The 24,090-nt window shown below is 48.8% G+C and overlaps 2 protein-coding genes across 3 annotated transcripts in view; one reads left to right on the forward strand and one right to left on the reverse strand.

The window, feature by feature from the left end:
• SMG7 (SMG7 nonsense mediated mRNA decay factor) overlaps positions 1-3,122 on the forward strand; it is a 50,000-nt gene extending 46,878 nt beyond the window's left edge. Inside the window, exon 23 of the mRNA XM_024133853.3 lies at positions 709-3,122. Within this exon, the coding sequence (XP_023989621.1) occupies positions 709-822 (114 nt within the window). The 3' untranslated portion in view covers positions 823-3,122. The remainder of the gene's footprint in view (positions 1-708) is intronic.
• Positions 3,123-4,204: 1,082 nt separating this feature from the next.
• NCF2 (neutrophil cytosolic factor 2) overlaps positions 4,205-24,090 on the reverse strand; it is a 28,798-nt gene continuing 8,912 nt past the window's right edge. The window contains exons 3-15 of one of the 2 annotated variants that reach the window (XM_007111904.4): positions 22,961-23,069; positions 18,831-18,965; positions 17,830-17,937; positions 17,477-17,536; positions 15,991-16,034; positions 14,349-14,490; positions 14,082-14,150; positions 13,015-13,087; positions 11,236-11,261; positions 10,669-10,820; positions 10,427-10,538; positions 7,034-7,211; positions 4,205-4,727 (exon numbers count right to left, since the gene is read on the reverse strand). In XM_007111904.4, coding sequence (XP_007111966.2) covers positions 4,615-4,727; positions 7,034-7,211; positions 10,427-10,538; positions 10,669-10,820; positions 11,236-11,261; positions 13,015-13,087; positions 14,082-14,150; positions 14,349-14,490; positions 15,991-16,034; positions 17,477-17,536; positions 17,830-17,937; positions 18,831-18,965; positions 22,961-23,069 — 1,321 coding nt within the window. In that variant the 3' untranslated portion in view covers positions 4,205-4,614. The remainder of the gene's footprint in view (positions 4,728-7,033; positions 7,212-10,426; positions 10,539-10,668; positions 10,821-11,235; positions 11,262-13,014; positions 13,088-14,081; positions 14,151-14,348; positions 14,491-15,990; positions 16,035-17,476; positions 17,537-17,829; positions 17,938-18,830; positions 18,966-22,960; positions 23,070-24,090) is intronic. The other variant, XM_028488418.2, reaches the window with a different exon arrangement.

Genomic DNA, 24,090 nt, shown 5'->3' on the forward strand with positions numbered 1-24,090 from the left:
TCAGGCCAGCACTTCAAGTGGCTCCTGGACAGGCCATGGCCCATCCATGGAGGATTCTTCTGCTGTCCTCATGGAAAGCCTAAAGGTGAGTGGATCAGGAACAAGAACCACAAGAGATGTCTCTGCTTTCATTCACATAAATGGCTAATCTTATTCCTAAGGCCCTTAGGATTGATTCCTAGCACATATCTAGCAAAGTCCTAGAAGCATGGTCTGCCTTATAAGATTCTTGAATAGGACTTTTTTTTTTTAATTTGTGAATTCACTCGTGATAAAGCAGTATCCTCAGGGGGACAGACATGAAGGTTTTAGTTGGATTCTAAGATTAAGAAAATTCGGACTCACCTTGGAATATTTTATTTAAGCCTTTTCTGAACAAGTCAAAGAAGGGCATCTAATTTCAGAAGTGTTCTGTTTGCCTGAAACCTTTCTGGTAAATGCTCTGGTCTCACATGGAGCTGAGTTTTAGCAAAAAGACTTTATATGAAACATACTTTCACCTTTTCTGGTTTAAAATGATCTTAATGGGAACTAACCTGTCTTGAAGACCTGGTCTTACAACAACTTTTTCTAATAGCTGGGGTTTTTTAGGGTTTGGGAATCTTGGGGCATATATGCCTTTATGTTTGGCTGGGATTGAAAAACAAATATCCCTTAAAGACAACCAGGCATTTGACCTCTGCTGACAAGCTCTGGGCTGTTTTTCAGTCTATCTGGTCCAGTTCCATGATGCATCCTGGACCTTCCGCTTTGGAGCAGCTGTTAATGCAGCAGAAGCAGAAACAGCAGCGGGGACAAGGCACCATGAACCCTCCACACTGAGGCCAGAGTGGCAACCCTGGGAATGAAGGCTCCATAAACCATGGCATGTTGGGTTTGCAGGACTGGCCCGCACAGTCCCCTGCAGGTGGCAGCCCTCTTTTCTGTTTCTCGCTGTTGAGAGGGTGTAAGTGTTCCACCAGCCCGCTGAGTGTGCACGAAATGTCTGCGGTGCAGCAAAAAGAAAAAACCATCAGGAACTCTCCGTCCCCCCGGGGCCTTCCGGAGGGAGAGAGGAACTGCTGTTTGTCTCACTCAGTTACCTGATATCACCGCCTTTCACCTTCTCCATCGTGCATGTCCCCAGCCACATGGGAAGTGAAAGCTGAGAAGGGAAGGCAGATGGGAGAAGCCAATGGGAGTGTCTCAGTCCTTTTTTTCCTCTTTGGGGAATAAAATAGGAATCCATTAATGATTGCTTTGCTGACTGAGAATGTAGTTGAAATTATTCCTGAACATCTTTTATTATTGTTATTACTCTCAGTAGTAAGATATCACATTGAATTCTTCCATACACGGATGTGCTTCTTCTAGTCAGTGTGTAGCAAAGAAAGCCCCGTGCGCTGCTCCTGTGAGAGGTTGGTGGTGACAGGATGGGGAAACTGACCTCTTCAGCCAGTGGAAATGTTCCATAAGGGAGAGGACAGGGCCTCAACTTCCACTCAGAAGGTTCTGGTGGGCCCTCCTCTGGCCTGGAGACTCCAGCAGGAAATGCCCTTCACTCTGTAGGTGCTTGAGCCCCATTCGAGGATGCAGCGTGGGTGGTGGTGCTGGGCTGGACTAGCAGACAAACTGCTGTAGGATTTTAAGTTAACGTTTTTGATTCCTGTACATTTTACAGTAGCAAAGCAGGCAGTCCCACAGAAGGCAGGCTAGTCCATTCACGGCCTGACGCATTTTAATAGGTAGAAGCTTTCAGTGTGGTTATTTTTTGTTTGGTTGGTTATTGTGCCCCATCCTACTTACCACCCGCCTCCTCCTGTCCCTACCTCCACCCCTTTTCTACCCTGTGCTGTGTGCTAGTAATCGTTATTATTCGTAACATGCACAACATCTCGCCAAGAAGCAACAGCATGGGGTCCAGCAGCTGGGGCCCAAAGGACAGTCTGAAGAAGAAGGAAGCAGCAGCAGCGGCGTCTGCATAGCCCACCGAGGGGCCAGGGCCCTGCCCGGCTGCAGTCTCCCAGCCTCCACTTTCAGAGTGAAAATCAAGGCAACACGGACACATGTGCATCATGCAGAGAAGAAAACACAAGGAAGTCCATTCTGGAAAAGGCGAAAGAAAGGAAAATAAACTTTTATTTGATATTTATTAGAAGGAAAGAGGACTGAAAATTTTCTTGTGTAGAAACAGAAGGACAGCATTTCTGACAGTCATTTCCTGGAAAAGTAATATTTTAAGGGGAAATTATGGAAACAATCTAAATGTCCAATTGCTGTGCTAGTGGTAGGGTTTATTTTCTGGGAGAGCTCTCCTTTGTGTGTGTGTGTAAGTGTGAGTGTGTGCGCGCACGTGCCCGTCTGCTCCCCCAGAGGGGAGGGGTGATGCGTGTGAGTGTGTGGGGCTAGCGTGGGACTTAAGAGCTGGAAAACAGCTGCAGAGCAGAGCACATCCAGGAGCCCCGGTCGTCACTGGAGTCTGGGCAACCCCAGCAATGAAAAGGGGTGAGGTTCATGCTCATTGCTCTTCCGAGAGAGTGGTTGGAGTCCTGTATGCTTACATTATTGCTCTTTTAGTTTGACATGGTGTTTGGGTTTTTTTTGTTGTTGTTTATTTTTTTGAAAGGTCCCAAAGGGTGAAGTCCCCCACCCAATGGCAATATGAAACCCTCTGTGCTTCTCTCCAGCCCCTTCCCCGTGTCCACCTTTCTCCCTTTCCCTCCATCCCAAGCCTCCTTCCCTGCTGCCTTTACCCACTTTGTGTGTTTGAGCTCTGCATTCAGGCAGCTGCAACATTCCAGTGTTTGAACTGTCACGGATTCTTGCGCCCTTGACAAGCTCACCAGGTTCACCGTCTCGGTCCCACGTAGTGCCCACGTCCCATCTACAGCCCCATTTCTGCATGAGAATTTGGTGTTTGGAATGTTTTCTGACTCTTGGGGCGGGGTTCCTCGCCTTATCATCCTCAGTGTGGAGTAATGAGGAGGGAGAGGAGAATCTTCATCAGAAACTGGTTTTGTGTAGTAAACTTTCTTTTGTGTTTATTTTTTTGTTTTTGTTTTTGTTTTTTGTTTTGGTCTGTCTGTGCAAGACCTGCAGCTGCTGAAATCAGCTTTGCCTTTAATTAAACCATGTTCTCTCCAACCAAATCTGTGTGTAGATTGTTTCTTTTTTATCCTAAAAGAAAATCCAACTTAAAAAACAAAAACTTAAACTACTTAAGTCATCTAGGGGAAAGCAAAGAAGGTCAAAAATCAAATATGCTTCAGGGTTATTTTTGCTTTTAGTAATGTTCCTAACCAATGTGCAGGATTATGGAAAGGGATGGGTAGAAAGAAACTGTCAATTCTTTGAACAGCTCAGCATTTTTATTCTGATTGTCACCCTTAATAAAGCAACTCAGAGATAGTTTATCCTTTTGGCCCAGTAAACTCACTAAGTGTGATGAGCAGCAATAGTAATTGGTGTTCTTTGCTTTGGGGTTGTATTTCTTCAAGCTGTGTCCCAACTTTCCAGTGGCAGCCTGCTGGGCCTTTGCCACGTGCCAGAAGCCAGCACCACAGCTCACCAGCGTGTGTGTGCATATGCCCAGCAGCTGCCCTTTCACCTTGATGTTGATTCAGTCTACACTTCATTTCCTAACTGTGCTTTTCACACGCACCTACGCACTTGAAAAATTGTTAACAAAGCCACATGTATTCTACAAAAGGAAGTGGGGGGATTAAGGCCAGGTCTTTAGTATTTATGGAAAACTCTCACCCAAGTTAACCCTGAAAAACTGGGCCATTTGGTTAAATGATAACCAGAAAAAACCAATAGCATTCTATCATGTATATTACTAGGATACTTATTTTAAAATGTTACCTAGTAGGGTAGTACTAACCAACTGGCTTCCTGAACACAGCTGCTTTTCATTTCTTATTTATTAGTGGCATACATTCATTATTGAACTCTTAACAAATGTTCCTCCCTGAGAACACATGAAGGGATGTAGTTCTAGTATTTTAATTTTCTGTGGAATTAAAAGCTGTATTTCAGGGGTACATAACTCAGTCTAGGTTCTGTTTAAGCAACAAGACTGTTAACCCCCCAAAATGTTAATTTTGTGTGTGTGTGTGTGTGTGTGTGTGTGTGTGTGTGTGTGCGCGCGCACGCGCGCGCCTTCTGAATTACCTGTAAAGTTACCTGAGGCCCTAGGAGTCTCTGATAGTAATGGTGCAGGAATGGGGGTAAGTCTTGAGCCTGCACTCTGGGTGTCTTGTTTTTGTAAGTTTTTTATTGAGGCATCACATACACAGAGAGGTGTACCAATAGTAAGTGTACAACTCGGTGAATTTTCACGAACTGAACATATCTGGGTAGCCGGCACTCAGAGCAAGAAACAGATTATCAGCACCCTAGAAGACCCCCTCATGCCCTTCCAGACTCTTCCAACCACCACCCCTTCCCTACCTCCAAAGTAATCATCATCTTAAGTTCCACATCATTGTCTAATAGGTTAGATTTTAACAGGGAAAAGTAGATGAATTAATACTTCCAAACAGCGATGTCTCTGTCCAGTGTACTGCAGAGGCGTGCTAAATCTTGCAAATGATAGTACCTCCGTTTCTTCAACTTTGTAGGTTGTGAAACATCCTAGACTGCTCTAGGAGTGCTTTCCAAGTCTGTAGTTGCACGTTCTTCAACAAAAACTTTGGGGAAAATGCCAACTTTCCCTTTGCACTCCCCCTCCAGCCATTCTTCATTCACTGATAAAAGGAAAAGTATACTTCAATTCCTAAAATGAGTATAGGAGAATTACCTCATGTGAATATTGCACACAGATCTTTTGTTTATCCTTCACCCCCCGGTTGTGCTAACAGGGAAAATTCTGCTTTGGAAAGTGATTGGAGGTAAGAGCAAACATAGGACTTGGCCGTTTCATTATTGGTTTCTGTCTTAGACATGCTAATGGAGGAGTAAAATGCAGAAGAATGAATTAGACTTTTCAAAATGTTACCAAAGAAATAAAGTGAAAGAAATTGAATAATGAATCTTTAGATACGATTTTTTTTTTTTTTAACAAAGAGTTTTAGCTTTGTTGGGAATCTTTGTTTTGATTACAGGAAAGGGACATGCAATTGGTTAAATATATTAATACTGAATGTTCACTGGTGAATGATCAAAGAATTGAGAGTTGGAGCTAGTGATGGGTTCAGTCCATGTTTGTAAAATATAAGAATTTTCATAGCACCTATTTTGAGACTAATAAAGTGCAGGCACAGACCTCATAACTCAGTTGTAGATAATATCCCCATTTTACTAAGGAAAAGGAGACCCAGAGAGATTAATAGCTTGTTCAGGGTCATTCTGCCAATAAATATCAGACACCTTAGGTACGTATGACCTACTCCAAGGCCCATCTACCAGACCATAGAACCAGTTCAGAAGTTCATCTTTGGATGTAAGACATCTGCATCAGATGTTACAGCAGCACTGGTGCTTGGATCCTGTCCCCAGAAGCTCTTGCTTTAATTAGTGTGGAGTGTGGCTGGGCATCAGAGTTTTTTCTAAAGTTCATTCAAGGTGATTCTAATTGCAAACTGTTGTCTTGATTCTTCCTCCTCTAATGGGAGTCATGGATCGGCATTTGTTTGTCGTGGATCCTGGGAGCATACTAGAAACGCCAAAATCTCAGGTCCTACCCCAAACCTGAGTCGGGATCCATTTTAACAAGCTCCCCCGGTGATTCACATTTTAAATTTGAGAAACTTTTGGAATGAAACTCTCTCATAACTGTTGAATACAGTTGAACTCGCCCCTCAGCCCCACACAGTGTTTATGCTGAATTCTGTTTTTCTCTGTGTTATAATAAAGTTTCAAAATATTACATGGATACTTTCTGAATTAGACCGACTTAGACTTTTATACATATCCCAGTAAAGAGTATACCACCTTCTCTGCATACCTACCCGGAAGGTTTTTCAGAGCATTCACGTGTCTTTTTCTTATCCCCAACCCCCCAAAAAAACCTCTGGACAATTTAGCTGATTGGTTGATACTGACACTTAAAAAATGGTGTGGGGAGTTAAATCCAGCTCTTACAACTGAGTTTCCATTCTCCCTTTCAGAAGATATGCACTGATTGTGCATCCTGTTTCCGTTTTTCATTGCTCATATTTTGAGTTAGTTGCCACAGTCTTGTACACTCACTCTTTACCCCATTAACTTTAAAATCTCCTGCTCTCATTTCTTAGCCTGTTAGATTTTCTGTTATAATTGATAATAGTGTTCGGTTTTCACTACTTTGCATTACTCATGCACAAGATTTCAGCCATGTGAATGAAGCTCTTGATGTGACTCTTACTTGTTACCAGGTAGAGAAATAAGACTGTGTCAAACCGTGAGTTAGCGGTGCTCCTCTGGTCAGTAGACCAGCATCACCTAGAAGCTTGTTGAAAATGCAAATTAGTGAGCCCCACCCCAGACCCGAATCAGAATCTCTCGAGCTGGGCCAAGGAATTTTATTTAACGAACTGCAAAGGATGCATGAGCATACTTAAGTTTGAGAAGAACTAAATTAGAACCCTCCACTTATTTCAATGTTTAACGTGTTTGATTTGTAACATCCAGGAAAGTCGCCAGAGAGAGCAATTCTGCATAGTTGCTTCTTAAGGCAAAATTTATCCCCTTCTTCCTTCATCTTCGAAAAGTACATCAATTCAAAGAACTGTAGTTTGCAGAAGATCAGTAGTATCATGTGGTTCGGTGCAAAAGCAAAATGATTCTAGCCACCTTCCAATTCATTAGTTCTGGTATGAGAATCCATGGCTTCCAAAACAATCTTTAATAATCAAAATGTGATTTAAGTCTGCCATTTGTTGCTTCCCTGCCCAGGAGAGAGCATCAGATGGAAAGGTCAGTGCTCAGTTTTGCTCTCTCCGGCTGAAAGCTAGGCAGGATATTGAAACCACTGGCTAAAGTTTGTAGCTTATTGATGTTTTCTTCTCTCTGCTCTTGAATTTATTTCTGCTAATATGTGAATTAGTTACTCTAATCCAGTAGTAGCACTTACCCATTGATATCACCAGGATTACATCCCCTTCCAGAAACTCCAGGTCTTCTGGCTGGGTAGCCTCGTAGCTGAAGAGTGCTACCACTTGGCTCCCTTCCTTAAGCTGAGCTTCTGTTGTCGGGTTATTAGCATCAGATTTTTTGGTTTCTTCAGTTTCATCTGGAAAGCCCTGGTCACCCTGAAATAATAAAAGGCCTGTTAGTTTTCCTAACTTCCTGCAGCGAACAGTGAGCATCACTAAAGGCAGCATCAGTCAGCAAAATGTCAGTGTAGCACCTGGGTTATAAACTCAGAAAGGCAAGTTTGTGATCAGTACCTAGCATAGACCTGGCATGTACTTTATGAACACCGGATGGTTGGATAAATGAAACCAAAAGGTCTGCAGGACTGTAGATAGGCTTAAAATCTTACTGAGGGGGCTTCCCTGGTGGCGCAGTGGTTGAGAATCCGCCTGCCGATGCAGGGGACGCGGGTTCGTGCCCCGGTCCGGGAAGATCCCACATGCCGCGGAGCGGCTGGGCCCGTGAGCCGTGGCCGCTGAGCCTGCGCGTCCGGAGCCTGTGCTCCGCAACGGGAGAGGCCACAACAGGGAGAGGCCACAACAGTGTGAGGCCCGCGTACCCAAAAAAAAAAAAAAAAAAAAAAAAAAATCTTACTGAAACCTTACAGTAATCCTGAAAAAGGTAGAATAGGTACTATTGTTACTTCTTTTCAGATGGAGAAACAGAGGTTGAGTCACAAGTAAGTGACAGAACCCAAAGTCAGACCTGGGTTTCTAACTCCCAAATCCAACACCCTTTCCCCAGTACCCACAACACTAGGCACCTTGTTATAGAAATGCAAATTTTCTGCACCATCCCAAATCTATTAATCAGAAGCTCCCTGCAGGAGTTAACAATTGTTACAGAAATTAACAATGATTTAAAACATTAAAAAAAAAAAACCCTTTTCAGTGAAGTAATTCACATTTAGAGCAGAACGCCTACGCAGAATCCTTTAAAGACAGAACTGAAGGGATTAGTCCAAAAACAGACAATTGGAAAACCTAGAGTGACCTTTCAAACTTTCAAGGGACCCCTTGCACTGGCACTTACCCTCAGGGTCCTGGGCCTTTCCTCTCAGCCAGAGGCACCAGGAAGTCTCAGCTCCAATGTCTCTACTTCCTGAAGGCAATTTTCTGAACTCTTAGATAACCACAAGGTTTACTTTGTGGGGTTTACTACAGGGCCTTCCTCCAGGCCCATCCTCTTTAATTCTTCCCCTCCCATTCATTTTTTTTTTTCCATCGAACATTTGCCTTTGAGTGAGAACCTACCAAAGAGACCCTTCCCTAACTGAGCAGAAGCCCCTGCCCAGCTGTAGGGATAAGGGTCTGGAGGAGGGACTCTGCCTTCCACTGTGGGCCCAAGGCCCGCATGGTCTGGAATAGCTTTCCCACTCTGGTCATTTCCATGGTCTCAAAATCTCCTTGCAGGTGAAAACTAGTAACTGACCAAGGATTCACTTAGGAACTATTTAATTTTATACCCCCTAGACTGTTACAACTGCAGATGCCACAGTCGACAAATGCTGAAGCAGGAAACACAGGTGAGTAGGGGGAGAATGGAAGTGTCACTGGGACCCTACTCAACAAGAGCTTTGGACGGTGGAGACTGCAGACTCACGGACTCTGGTCGGGACACCCCAGCCTCCAGACCGTGGATGGGGAGCTGAGTACTCAGAGGAAGCCCACCGGCCAGCCTCGCTGAGCTCTCTGCCTTGCTCATATGCCCCTTGAATCATCAACCCAAAGCAAGGCCTCACTATTTTCTCCCTGCTCACAGCATCATCCCAGCACAGCAGTGTACAAGGCCTTCCCTGATCTGGCCCTGTGGCCTTTCCAACCTTGTCTCCAGCCACTGTCCCGGTTGCATCCAGTAACACTGAGCCCCCTTTCCCATTATGCTGGTTCTCGTGGTCTTCCATCCGTTCTCTCCATCTATGTAATACATCCATCTTAACCTCCTCCACCTTGCTAATTTCTGTGTACCTTTTTCAGGATAAGCTTCAAGACAATTTCAGCATCATTTTCTCGAGGAAAGGCTACTGACTTGTCCCACGTCCCTCCAGCCTTTTGGGCTGAGATACCCTCCCGAGTGCTTATATAAAACACAGGAAGGCATTTGTGCATCTCCATCAGTTTACTTAACACATGCTTTGTAGTCAACCGTTTGCCCTTGTCGTCCCCCCAAGAAGGGCCTGTGTCTTAACTAGTTTTTATATCTCTAGTGCCCATCTAAGAGAGCAGTAAGAGCCCAGCAAATGTTGGTTGAAGAATTAATGTCACTTGACAAACACTGGAAACAACCCAAAAGTTCACCCAACAGGTGAATGAATAAGCAAATTGTGGCATCCATTCAGTGGGATACCATTTAGCATTCGAAAGGAATGGACTATTGAGACACAAAAGAATATATCAGTGTGTACTGTATGATCCACTGATGTGAAATCACATAAAAGGCAAACAGAAAAGTATGTTGACAGAAAGCAGATGGATGGTTTCCAAGGGCCATTGTTGGGGGAGAGAATTAACACCTACAACGAAAAGAAATGGCAACTTTTCCTTGAGAGACTAAGGGACAAAGTCCAAGAGTAATAACTTGTAGCTACTACTTCTAGCCTCGAACTTTGCTCCTGACTCCCTTTATTCTTACTGGAAAGTCAGTTAACTCTTTTCTAGACCTCAGGTCCTATAGATAACCTGCCCTTTTACTGTTAGTATCGCGAGATGCTCAAGAGTACAGGCAGGCTCTGTGTAATCTTGGTCAGGTTAACCTCCCTTTGCCTTGTTACCTAACTTACAAAATAGGATAACAGTACCTGCCTCATAGAGTTATGGGGATTATGAGAATTAATACACAGCCTGCAAGGTACCTGGCACATGGGAAGTTCTCAATAGATGCTTGCTGTTAGTAGGAGGTTTTTAATCCAAGGCATCTCTTTGTGAAAGAAATGCTCACTACTTTCTTTCACTCCCAAGTGTTCTTCCCCGTGGATACTTAAGGTGAAGAATGGCTGTGAGCTCAGCCTCAAGCTCTGACTTCATTCCAACCTTGCTTGATAGTGATGGGTCTAAACACTGAAACAATTAGGTGTGGCAGCAGATGGAAGGGACTAGAAGCTTTCTTTGGGCGCCTGGGCCTGCTCTTCTCCTGTGGGAAACCCTCTCCTGGCTGCAACCCAGGTGAGGATGCAACGGAACGGAGGCAGAGCTGAGGCTTGTTACCCACCGTGTCCCTAACACCAAGCCTAGTGCCGGGCACACAGAAGGTGCCGGGTGAACGCTGAACTGCTGTTGAGGAAGTGGCCCGTTAGAAACATGGCCTTAGATGCCCTTGGGCTCACCGCACTCACCACTGTGTTCTCACACCACACAGTCAGGCAGTAGTTTTTCACTTGGGCCCAGGCATCCTTCATGCTGTCTTCTGAAAGGAGCACCAGCTCACTGCTGTTCCGAGGCCGATAGCTGGGTAGGTGAGAAAATGAGGAAGAATCAAGGCAGAGAGCATCAGTGCAGAACCATCCTCCTCTCCCATCCACCAGGCCAGCAGCAGGCTCCCAGCTCTCCCCCTAGCTGCTCCCTGCGTGGAGCTCACCTCAGCTTAGTATGTTCCGGTAGGAGCTCCAGCTTCTTAGCCACCATGTCCCGGACCTGGCTGTAGGGGAGCCCGGGCTGAGTTTCCATGACCACCGTGTACTTGTAGTGCACCTTGAGTGTGTAGGACATGGGGATGCTGAGCTTGACTTCCTGGGGGGAGAGCAAGCAAAGGGAACTCATGAGTGTCTGAGGCTTCCTCTGAGAAACATGCCGGATCACAGGGAGTACCCCATGGCAGGGAGAGGCCAAGGAGTACCTGGTTTCACAGTAACATGAGAGGGCCTTCAGAGCCCTGTCCTCCAGCCCAACTCTCACGTGGATAAGAATTCCCGCTGGGTTAGATCTGGCCCACCAGCCACGGACCAGTAGGCAGTGTGTGCATGGAGGAGGGAGGGACTGTCGAGGGGGTCCCTGGTCCCTGTATGTGTGGTAGCATCTGGTCTACCCTTCCTTTGGGTCTCTTTCTGCAATCCAGGGAGACACACCCGTGGACATGCTTAAGTGGGCAGCCCAAGCTCTTCCTTCCTCTACCACTTGAAATAGTACAAGGAAAAAAAAATGTTACCTTGGGCTCTTTTTTTTCTTTCTGACCTAAATGAAGAAGGTAAGGAATAAAACAAAAGAAAATGATGAATGAACACTCTTGGCCAGCCCCTGCCATATACAAGAGGAAACCTCTTAGAACAGGGCACCCAACTTCATACCCTTTAACCTCTGGGATGATTACTAATCGTAATAAACTGCAGGGTAAATCACTGGGGCAATGTGAAGGGCGAAGCCATGAACACACAGATGAACCAAGTCTCTGATTTAGGGAGGATATAGGTAATTATCAAAGGACCATCACATTCTCACCAACCCATGGGGTTAGAGAGGGATTCCCCAAAGTCAGTTAACAGCAGTGCTGCTGGTGTAGTGGTATCATTCAAGATCCCCAAAGGTCAGTTAAAGCAGTGGGCTCCGTAGAAATGAAAATCAGAGAGTGTAAGTTGAGCCAGGGGCCACTAGAAGAAATATTAGAACCACTTATTTTCATTTTGTCCTTTATTTTTGTGTATGTTTTCTAATGTGCCAAATATATTAATATAGCAGTATGTATATAATTTACATAAGAGAAGATAAAGATATTATAAAGATATTCACCATGGTGGGGAGGGGTGCATGATCAAAAAAGATCACTGATCTAAAACCCAGCTGATCACTGGAATCACTTGGGAAGTTTTTTCTAGAAATACAGGTTCCTAAGCCTGATTCCAGTCCTAAAAAACCAGAATCAAAGGCCTAGGAATCCAAATTCTTAAAATCTTCCTAGGTTAATATGTTTGCTGGACCCCTAGACAGAAAATACCAAAAAAATAAAAGCTATCAAGGACATTTTGGGGGGCAGTAGGAGAAATTTGAATATGAAACATACAATTTATATTATATAATTAAGATATAATATTAACATTATCCTAGATATAACAATTATATTGTGCTTATGCAGAAGAATGTCCTTGTTCTTAGGAGACAGACGCTGAAGTGTAGGGTGAAGTATCATGAGTCTGTAACTTACTTTCAAGTGGCTCAGCCACTAGAAAAAAAGTTTATATTAGAGAGAGGAGCAGGGCAAGTATATGGTCCAAAATGTTAACAATTACTGAATTTAGGTGAATGGTAGTCTGGTGTTTATTGCACTATACTTTCGACTTTTCTGTAGGCTTGATAGTTTCAAAATAAAAATAGGGGTGGGGAGCATCCCAAGTGATTCTAACGATCAGGTGGGCCTGACAATCACTGACCTAGGATCTGGACATGCCACCTAGTCAGTGCATCTCTGCCAAGCACTTACTCAGAATCTGCTCAATCTGTATCAGTGACAGAAAGCCCCTGACTTCCCAGGGCAGCCGTCTCCACACATCAGGAGAGTCTGCCTTTCACATTTGCCCCGTGGTTCTTTGTCCAGCCCTCAGGGCTCTGCTGAGCAGTTTCTTTTCCAGATAGAGTTCCTCAGACATTTGAAAAGAGCCACTGCATCCCCCTTTTAAGTAAACATGTGAAGCAATTACTTGAAACTCTCCTCCTGGGGTGAGGTCTCAGTACTTAATGAGTGAGCTGGGATACTCACTGCCCCCTAGAAAGCAGCTACATTTACCCAAGCCCCCCGAGTGTTCTGGAGCAGGCGGGGAGAGAGGACCTCGATTTCCTATGTTTGGGGTCGGTGAGTGGTACAGGAGAGAGGGGCCCCTGGGGCCGTGTGGTCACAAACTGAGTGGCCTGCTGGGAGGACAAGAAACCACATTTTCCCGGAAGGCTGGGAGAGCAACTACACCCAGCCCTGGGATGTTGCTCCAGAGACACAAACCTGGTGGCAGCTGGGGTCTCCCAGGAGGAGGACGGGGAGGAGCTGGGATATCAGGCTCCTGCGAGGTTTCCTCCTGGAGGGAACAGGAAGAGAGGGTGAGAACCTTCATTCAGACGCAGTTCTCAGGCAGGGGTAGGAGTTGGGGGCAGGGGAGACCCTGCAGACCCCCATGGAAAGGCGCCAGATGCAAACGACTTCCTAAAAGCTGGGGTGGTGGTAACATTCAGGGGAGACTAAGGAAAGTGTTGGTTAAACGGGCGGCAAGGTTGGCCTGGTGAAAACAAATCAGAGTAGAAATGAGGATCCTAGCTCCCAGGTAGAAGGCGCTTGCTGCCTAGTCACCCCGGTGAGCCGCACAGGAAACCCACTGGAGGTGGGGTAGGACCCTGAGGCTTGTCTTAGCTCACCCTCTCACTCCACATCTTGCCCCTTCAAAGGAAACATTCCACTTCTCATTTGCATGGCAGTTAGAATTTTCAAGTCATCTGGACATAGTGACTCTGGCCAGGGAAGGCCAAGCCCACAGAGGACAACTGGTTGCATGGTCTAGAGAGAGACAGGGTCCACTGCCATCAGACATCTGCATGGATCCAACAAAGACCACTCCCCAGGCCTGGCAGAAGGGCAGGTCACTGAGATGGGGGCTGAGGGTGGGGTGGCAGCAGCAGCAGAAGCAGTGGCTGGCAAGGCCTCCTCTCATTCAGTGTTTTAAAGCAGATTTCTAAATTGGAACGGATTTCACCAGCCAACACATTGACTATGCTTCCAGGTGAAGAGGACATTCTGGGAAGACCTAACATTCATATGCTACAGCTTTGGTCAAGTCACCCCTGACCAGGAGGAATCACAGAGCTGGGGGCCCCGTGGGTCCTCTGCCAATGCCTCTACTCAGCACATCTGGGTTTCTTCCTTCATCCCCAGGTTCCGCTCCGGGCAGCTGGTACCAAGCGCAAGGTGGGCCCGGGACTAGTGTGTCTTCCGCGCTGCTCTTCTCCCCTCCGTGGACTGTCAGTGGGGGGCTTGGGGGGCAAGTGGGGGGAACGGGTCAGACCTTGGCACTACAGTACCTGGGGCTTCTGCTGAGAATGGATCCGCAGTTCAGCTGGTTCAAGGTAGTTGCAGGGAACAAGCCCCTTCTGCGGCGCAGCACCACGGAGCCAGGAAGTGGGAAACAGAGATGCGCTCATCAGTGCCCACACCACAGAACGGCCCAGAGACACGGGGAGGGGTGGGTGGACAGTTGAAAGAGGGTAGCGGGTGCTGCTCCTGAGAAAGCTCTTCCGTGTGCTGCCAGGATCCCGTGCCCCCACGCCCACCCCTGGTCCTCTGAATACCTGCCCATTGAACATGACCGTAGCCCAGTTATCACTGCCCTTCTTCAAGACAAAGACGATGTTCCCTGGCATGACCTGGAGCTCCTCTGGTGTCTCAGGCACAAAGCCAAACAGCACACGGTGGGCTTCCCCTTCCAGAGCCCTGCAGGGGGGACAAGAGGGGACGAGAGACACAAGATACAAGATCCCATCCGCCGCCTAGCCTGGACCGCATCCCATCCCGTGGCGCTATGGACCGGCAACTATGGCCACGGAGCCGGCTCACCCCAGGCACCTTCTGACTCCACTTCTAACTGCCCAGGTGACCCTGAGCAGGGAGCTTGCCTGCCTGAGGTCCCAAGAGGACTCGGTAGGAGACTGCATGTGAACGTGCTCCGTAACCATAGAAGCAAGTGGCACAAGAGTAAAAGAAATATAACAACACCCATAACGAGGCCTTGCCATCCCTGCCCTCCCTTCCCTTCTGAGGAGGAAGTTTCCTGGGTAGGCTTAGCCAGCGCCCAAGCCTGGGTAGAGCCCAGTCAGAGGAAGGGCGCAAGGTGAAGGTGGGTGAGAGCCCGCTGGGTGAGGAAGATGAGTTGGGGAGGGGAGAAGAGCATCACCTAGAGCCAGCGTGGGGGTGGGTCAGGCACAGGGTTGGCGGGGGGGGGGGGGACAGAGAGCAGGAGAGATGAGCCGTGAGGCATGGGGAGGGTGTAAAGAGCTTTGAGGTGGCCTAGCTGTGCCTCGTACTATGTCGCTTCCCCTCCACCGTTTCCTCAAGGCCCGCTTTGCCCTTGGGGCGCCCCACTTGCGCCACTTGGGAAGGCGACTGAGGCAGGTCCGGGCTGCCTCCGCTCTCTCTGGCCTTGCTGGTTCCCCCTCCATCCCGCTCTGCTCCTGCCTTTCCCTTCAGCCCCTCCTTTTGTTTCCAAACGCCGTATTCATTTATACAGCGCATACCGCCTCCACCAGCACATGGAGAGTTGAGGAATGAGCTAATCCAGCCCCTGATGTTTAGAGTTGCTTTGGTACTTTTTTCACCTTTTGTGACACCCTTCCCTGTAGGCTGTGGAAGCCAGGCTTGTTTCCTCACTTAGAGATAACGCTTAAGAAAGCTGTAGGTTATGTCATTCTTGGCTTCTCGTCTTTCAGAAGCATGACTTCTTTTTCTTGAGTCCTTTCTCTTCCTTCTTCAGGAAACGTGTGCCAATAGGGAGTGAAAAACGCCCACACAGGAAAGCACGTGCCGTTCCAGCTTCCCACTCTGCTGGCCTGACTCCAGAAGCCCGGCCTCCCCTCCTCCGAGGGGGCCTGCGGCCCGCAGAGAGCTCTCCACCCTGAGGCCGGCGTGCGGAGCGGCGACCTTCCACGGACACTGCTGCACTTCAGCAAACCCCTCACTCTCTGGGCGCACCTTGACCTGGGGACACGGGGCCACCGCGCAGCTGTGGCCAGACCCCCATGTCGACCCCACCACAGCCAGGGCTCCGTCCCCTGCATCACTCCCTTCTAGCCCTGAAAGCAGGAGGAGCCGACATGCGGGGCTAAATTCCACAGGATTTGGCCCCTGACCCCAGCTTCACCTTCTTCAGCCCTTTGCTGCCAATCAGTTCAGGCTTGGAGTTTGGACAGTCTGCATTTTGGCCTAAATCTAACTTACCTGAAGATCTCTGGGGTCTTGGGCCTGGGCGGAGGCTCAGCTGCCTATTGAACATTCAGGAGAAATGAAGAAGGGCAGGACAGTAAGTGAAGGAGGGGGAGAGAGAACAGACGGTTAACGGTAATTTAAGCCTCCTTCCAGACCAGAACATCAAAGACTGCATTTCTGGCTCAATCAGAATACCGTCTAGGGAGAGGACACAGTGTGCCCTGACTAAACACTGGAAAATAACGCCTCCCACCAGCTCCCAGGGCCCAGGTTTCACCAGCACAGCAATTCATCTTGAGCGACACCTGGTCTCTGGAGTTCAGCTGTCACAGAGCAACACTGTGTCATGAGGGTGCTTTTGCCCTTGAGCTCCATCCTCTTCCTGGAACAGTTTCCCAAAGCGCTGCTCTATAGTTACTGTCTGCTCTGTCACATGATACTCGTGGGTATTTAAAAATGAACCCAAGGGCCACTGAGCAGGCAAGACTCTCCTTTTGAGGCGTGTTCCCTGTTCTACACTGAGTAGCACGGAGCCCAGTTATCCGGGCTTCTTCCCCTCTGGGAGTCCCCTGGCTGCCCTGAAGCCCAAGGGAATCCCGCAAGGCTTTCTTCAACTTTATGGTGAAGAAAGAGGTCAAAGAATTTTGCCTCCCTTGCTCTCCTCCTTTGCTCATCTTACCCCCCAGTGCCCCGGTGTCGGTCCCATTTTGAGCCAGTGGTCATCTCTCTGACCCCGGGAGGCTGCCAGCGCTGCTCGCAGAGTGACCGGGTGTGTGTCCACTGGACCGTGGTTGCCACGCTCAGAAATTCCTTCTTCTGCTACTGTGGACCAACACTCCTACCCATCACGGTTCCTTTGCAGCAGAGCTGGAACTTTCCTCAGCCGGCCCTACCCTCTTCCCTTCATAAGGGAGCTCTGCCTTCACATTTCTAGACCCACTGTCACCTAATCCGTCTGGAACTGTGTCTCTGAGCCCCACTTGAGCAGAAAGGTGGTTCACCCTGGGCCCCCCACCTGTGTTCCCGAGGAGATCTTCTGCACGCTGACAGACAGATGCAGCCAGAAGAGTCACGGCCTCAGGCCCCGGGCCCCATGGGAGTCCCCTACCAGCCCCTGTGTCCTGTGTCTGAGAAGAGGCATTGTGAAAGAGCCTTCCCTAGCTGTGTTTCAATTTCCTGAGAGAATGGTCGAGACTTCGGGAGAGACGATACACACCGGAGCTCTCTTAGAACTTAGAGAAGTGAAGCCTGGCATTTGGGGAGAAGCAGGAGTGTTCGTTCCTGAGGACTTGAGATTAAGCCTAAAACTGCCTCATTCCCCCGCCAGTCTTGGGACCCGTGACAGAGAATGGTCATGCAGACACCCTCAGCGGCACTGAGAGCTCAGCTGAAGGAGCCCTTAAAACGAGGCAGCTCAGCACAAATATTCTCCCCAGTTGGCTGTTTCACAGAGACCTCTGGAGACCTCGATCCGTGGAGAAGGACAGGACCGCCTCACCTGTGGCTGCAGAGGGGCAAACCCCGAGAAACTGTCTTGATCCACCACAGATGCCACGACCTGAAATCGAGAAAGGAAGGTGTGAGGGCTCGGTCAGCACTGCTTCCCCACCCTTCTGTGGTTTTCCCCAAGATTCCCTCCTTTCTCACACCCTGGATCTGTTCTCGCGGGTACTTGGTTCCAGAAGTGGAGGGCGGCTAAGGATGGGCTTGCTGCCCCTCTGGGTTAGAAGTTGCTGCTCTCCCAAGGGCAGAACCACAAGGCAGGTGCCCTTTTGCCAAGAGTCCCTCCCCCCTTGCTCCACAGGGTCCATGCCAGAGGGATCTCGGGGGGCGCTGAGTGACCTCACTTACCGTGGCCTTGCCCAGGTAATCCTTCTTGACCAGCTGAGCCACTTGCTTTTCATTTGGCTGAAACAGCCTGCCCGCGGGGATCACCACTGGCTCATACAGCTTCTGTTTCTAAAACACAGAGAACATAGTCTTTTATTTATTACCTGTGAAATGGGGCTAAGGATGCTTGTCCTGCCTCCCTCAATGAATGGATGCATGGATCCGTTGAGATAACCTCACAAGAGCACTTTTTCTCAATGTGCAGGGCCGGACTTGTTATTATTTCAGGGTGTCTAAGGTAGGACCATTTGGGTTCACAATTGCCTTACACCGAGAGGCCGTGAGGACATCTGTGGGTGCTTCTTGCCCAGCATGCTCTTTTCCTAGGGGAGCTGCCCCTTTCCCACTCTGTGTGGCTCAGGCGGGGCTGTCACTCACGGCCTGGGAGGCACCACAACCACAAAGGTGGCCCGGGACCCAAGCAAGGCCCACGACAGTGTTCTCCTGGGACCGGTGTCCGCAGACGTGGATATGCATGTACAGACTGACTTGAGCCCCCTTGTTCCTGGTGTTTACAGATCTTATTTAAAACCAGCTTCATCCCCAGCTGTGCTCAAACTATGGGTACTTTTCACCATTCGTTCATATAATCAATGCATTTTAGTTGAGAGCTGTCATGCACCTGGCACGGAGCCAGGTTACGAGGACCCAGGGGTGAGCAAGCGGGCACAGCCTCTGCCCTTGTGTGCCGGCCCCAGCCCCCAGTCTCTCCCCGTCCCCGGCTGCCACCAGGCGCCCCTCAGAGGGGCTTGAGGAGGGCTCTGCTGTCCCATACTCTAGGCCCCAGCTTCTCAGACTTCCAGATTCAAGATCCCACATGGAAACATGCCCCAAGATCAGAGTTACCCAGAGTTCAGAGGAGGTAAAAGCACCACGATTACGACTTCCCGATCCGCACGTGCACTAAAACAAACACAAGCCCTAGCAAATCATCCTGCCATCTGCTTCCCCAGTGCACTTACCCAAACACTTTCCATGGCTTTGTTGATTTTGGAATGTCTCGGCTCAGACTTCATCCTCAGAGCCAATGCTAAATGTTCCTCAGCCTTTTTCCATTCCTCCTTCTTGGCGTACATGAAAGCAATATTATATAACACCTAGAAAAGCACAGGCCACAACATAAAACTTGAGGCTGCTCCGAATCTAGGGACCACGCAGGGGAGAGCTTGCACGTGTGTTCCCGGAATGTTGCCTGGTGACATTTCTCGCTTGCCCAGCTCTCCTGGGAATATCCAAACTACAATCAATCTTGCTGCTGAGTTATATCTAGCACAAGGACGGTGTGAAGAAAACGTCATGTAATGCACAAATCCAACATCGTGTGCATTCTTTCAACAGCCAGGTAGGTCAGGAGGGGACTAGAATTATTGTGTGGTTTGGGTATTGAGAACAGTGATGTGCTCAAGGCCCTTTGAAGAGTTGGGAATAAAATACAGGCCTGTGGCCTCCCAGACCAGCTTCTGCCACTGAGCCAGGGCTCAAAGACTGGACAGGTGTGGGATGGAGAGAGAGAGGGTTCCAGAGGCATCGTTCGGCATCAGCACCAAGAGAACCCTGTCCGGAACACAGGAGTAACAAGACCGTGAAGTAGTCATACAGGTAGGAGGAAACTCTATGGGCAAAAGTCCACTGGAGGTGGAAAGAGGCTCGATACAAACCCAGGGCAGCACTATACCTGGGGTGGGAGAAAATCAAGATGGCGGCTAACAAGTAGGGTTTACTTTACTTCTTTTTAACGACACTGCAGCAAGTTCTTAGGGCTCCTTGCAGCATGTACGGAGGATGACTAAACAGCCAGGAGCTGCTGCAAGCTTTTCACAGGTGAAAGTGATGGGAGTCACAGCCTGATGCCCCGGGGTGAGGTGTGGGCAGTTCTCCAGGGCCTCAGAGAGGAGGTCGAGCTGGTCAACTGAGGCCCGGCTGGAGAAGGGGACTGTTGGCCTTCCAAGCTGTAACACGTGGAGGCAGTGCAGTGGAGGTACCCCAGGGCTGTTTGCTAGTATGTGGCCTTGGCTTCATTAAAAAATGTTGATAATAAGGTTTCCTGCCTCCAGATTTTTGTAAGAAATAAATAATTCACATAAAGCACTGAGTTCAATTGCTTGGCACACACTAGGTGCTGAATAGCTATTCATTACTCATTATTATTATCTGGGGAACTATCTCGGGACTTGTCGGGAGGCTGAGCAAAGAGGTCTCGCCTGCCTTCTCAGGGAGAGCCCACATGGTTTGGGGGAAGATCACAGGCCCGAGTCTGCAGATTGATGCCATCCGGGGTTTCTTTGTGTTTGCAGTCAGAAGGCTAAATCTACGAAGAACTTGGGGCTCCTGGAAATCAGTGCTGCCTGTCCTTGTCCTTATCATCATCAACAACGATACCATTTACTGACCGCCTCTTTGGTCCAGGCACTTTATCTGCATTATCTCTAACCCCACAACCACCATACAAGGTAGGGGCCTCACTTCTGTGCTTCCAGAGTCCTTCCCTAGCACTTCTCCTGCCCTAACCTTATCACCTTGCATTACACATGACCATGAGCTTCTGGCTGCTGACACTGTCTTGTGGACTCCTGGACCTCCATTGCCTGACACTAGCAGGCATTATAAATGTATGCAAAAATGAGTGAATTTATTAGCAAATGTGTATGAGGTAAGTACTCAGCCTTTCTTTACAGATGATGAGGAACCTGAGGCTTGGAAATGACACCTAACTTCTCTAGGTTTATACAACTAGTAAGTGTCGGGCAGGGATCTGAGCCCTGTCTCTCTGATCCCAAAGTCCCTGCTTTAGTGGCAGCCAGATCCCAAGATGGCTCCCGTGATTCTCACCCTCCCACATCCAAGGGAGCTGACAGGTGTAGCCAATAGAATATTATGGAAATGAGGGGGGGTGTGACATTTGAAGCTAAGTTATAAAAGACACTGATGCTCCATATTACTTTCTCTTGGTTCATTACTTCCTCGGGGGGAAGTCCATGTCATGATAGGACTCGGGCCGCCTTATGGAGAAGTTCATGTGGCAAAGAACCGAGGCCTCCTGACAACCAGTAACACTAACTTGCCAGGCACCTAAGTCACCTTAGAAGTAGATCCTCTGGCCCCAGTCAAGCTTTCAGATGACAGCAGCCCTGCCAACATCCTGACTGCAACCTCATGAGAGCCTCTGAGCCAGCACCACCCAGCCAAGCTTGGGTTCCTGACCCCAGAAACTGTGAGAGAATAAACGGTATTGTTTTAAGCCACTCTGCTGTAGAGCAATTTGGTAATCAGCAGCAGATAATTAATACACTTCTCTATACCAGCCTGCCACCCACACTGTGATTTGGTCCAGGGCCTCATCCAGATAAAAAGGACAGTTTATCAAGGCAAGTATGGATGGGGGCATGGTTGGTTTTTCCATAGAGTTAGTGGCTGGTGCTGAACGATGGACACAAGGGACCAAGCCCAGACACAGAGATCTAGACTCCCTTCCTGGGCTCTTTCTGAGCAGCAATGAGCTGTTGCCCTCTGCATACATGCTTGGCCAGCCCAGCCCAACCCTGACCATGTGTGCAGGAAGAAAGGAGAGCTCGAAGCCATTTAAAACTTCCTGTTTGGTTCTCAGCCACCTGCTCTTAAGACCTTTTCTAGCAACAGGTTTTTATGACTCCATGACTGGAAAAGCCCCAGACTCTTTTCAAAAAGGATGGTGTGATTTCTCAGAACCCTGGGGGGAAGGGAGCGGTGGCTTTATAAGTAGGGAAGTGACTGGAGTGTCCCATGTGGTATACTGGACCCTGAAAAGTCCAGCCTCACTTACAGAGAAGCCCATACAGCCAGTATTTCCTGGCCCCTGGTCATTTCAACTCCAACTAAAGGGGGAACGTTCCTCCCATGGAATTCTGCTTTGATGGTACCATTCTAGGATTCTTTCTCTAGAGGTTCTGTGTAAGTGCTTCTCAATCAGGGGTAATTGGCAACATCTAGAGACATTTTAGGTTGTCACACTGCGGGTGGGGTGCTATAGGCATCTAGTGGGTGGAGGACAGGGATGCTGCTTAACATCCTACAGCGCACAGGCCAGTCCCCACAATAAAGAATGAGCTGGTCCAACGTATCAAAAGGACCACAGTTGAGAGACGGTACTCTAGAAGCTGGCCAAACGCCAGCCAATTCCCACCGAAAAGCCTCATCTCCCTAGTCTGGGAGAACTGAAGTAAGTTGCTATCTTGTCACCGGGCTGGGTGGAGACGTGTGTCCCCAGGGGCCCAGGCAGCTGTGGACTCTATTATTAGCCCTGAGTGACCCTGGGGACACTTGGCTTCTCCTGTCTGAGAAATGAAAACAAGGGGACATTTTTTCACACATTCTTCTAAATAAAGATCTATGATATTTGCATGAATTTTAGTTTTAAAGCTACTGGTATATATTTGGGGTTTAGAACGGGAGTGGAGAGGGTGGGTTGGAAAAAGTACATGAACCTATAAAGTCACAGCCAGACATGCCTCTCCGTCTTGGTCATACAGAACATAAGTTATCCTTCTATGGAGACCTTTCTTAACTGTGTGCTCTGAGCTGTTCTTTGACCAGGAGGGGACCACTTGGCGCTAAACTGTCCTCACTCTCTCTTTGGGTATATACCAAGTACATGAGGTCAGACCATTCATCACAAAGAGTGTGAACTTGGGAACCGAGCAGGGTTAAGGCAGGTTCTGTATGGCGAGTGAACCCGTGATTTTGGATTTGTCAGTATAATGCTGAGAAAATTGCCTCTTCACCTGAATTATGCAAATTATTATGACAACTTTCACAGGCCAACATACTCGTGTGCAGCCAAGCCTCCCTTCAGAGAACCCAGCAAACTCATTTCTACATGGTCCTTTGAGCCTCACATTAATAAAATCCATGCACTCAGGTAACTGAGGACTCCATGAGGAGCCCAGAGCAATTGATCTGAGTCTCTTCTTAAGGGGAAAATCTGAGTCCCAAGGCAGGGGAGGCGAAATGCCTTTTCCAGGCTCCCGGATGTGTCAACAGATCGACGTGCATCTCAACTGTCAGCTGCCCCTCAGCCAGCAGCCACTCCGGCCCAGGCTGGGCCCTTCCTCCTCACCTCACAGGCAAACAGCTTGAACGGTAGCCCCAGGATCTTGTAGTCGATCAGCTGATTCCCTCGAAGCTGAGTCAAGGCCTCCTTAAGGTCTTTAAGGGCGGAATCATATCTGCAGGAAAGAAACCAGTTGAAGGCACGGAGGAATAAAGAATAAAATGTGTGTCTGCTGCTCTTTGCCCATCCGTCTCACTAGGACAAGAAGCCTGTCTAATCTCTTTTGACCCTCTCTAGTTTTTCGCCAATCCTGAGCCCCAGCATTCCATAGAACCCAGTGTGAACGGTACCCCCTGGGGTTGTGCATGCCAGCAACCCTGCCAGCCTCCCAGTTTCAGGCAGCCACAGGTATTTTTGTCTCTGTTGACTGCACACACCTCCCACCTTTCTGACAACCAGCCTGTCACTTCCCAAGAGAGCCTCAGTCTCCCCTGAGAGCTTTAAGCAGAGCAGCACCTGCTGGCCTCCACGTCCCCACGGGGCTGATCAGAGCATGGCTTGTGCCTTGCTTCCCACCAGGAGGCCAGGTCAGTCTGACGCAGCTCCAAGGGGCCCCTCCCCACAGCCATTGGCATCACCCGCCTGCCCAGAGCCTTCTCCTTCAGCTTCTTCTGAGTCCAGCTTAGCTCTTGGATTTGTGGCCTTTGTAGTCTCCTGTCCCCTCCCTCCTCCTCCACACACTTTGGGAAAAAGAAAACAGAAACCATCACTTAAGCCAGGCAGCATTTCTAACACTTCTGGCACTGCCCTTCTGCTTTGTTGGGTTGGCGTTGTGCTGACCGGCTCAAGGAGGATCAGGGCGGCTGTCATTGGATTCGTGGTGGAGAATAGGGCCGACCATATCAATAGTGCCCATGGGCGGGACTTCCCTGGTGGTCCAGTGGTTAAGACTCCGGGCTCCCAATGCAGGGGGCACGGGTTCGAGTCCTGGTCAGGATCCCACATGCCACACAGTGCGGCCAAAAAAACACCCCCAAACAAACAAACAAAAAAACCCAGGGGCTTCCCTGGTGGCGCAGTGGTTGAGAATCCGCCTGCCGATGCAGGGGACACGGGTTCGTGCCCCGGTCCGGGAAGATCCCACATGCCGCGGAGCGGCTGGGCCCGTGAGCCATGGCCGCTGGGCCTGCGCGTCC

Source organism: Physeter macrocephalus, chromosome 4, assembly GCF_002837175.3.
Source record: "Physeter macrocephalus isolate SW-GA chromosome 4, ASM283717v5, whole genome shotgun sequence".
Lineage (NCBI taxonomy): Eukaryota > Metazoa > Chordata > Mammalia > Artiodactyla > Physeteridae > Physeter > Physeter macrocephalus.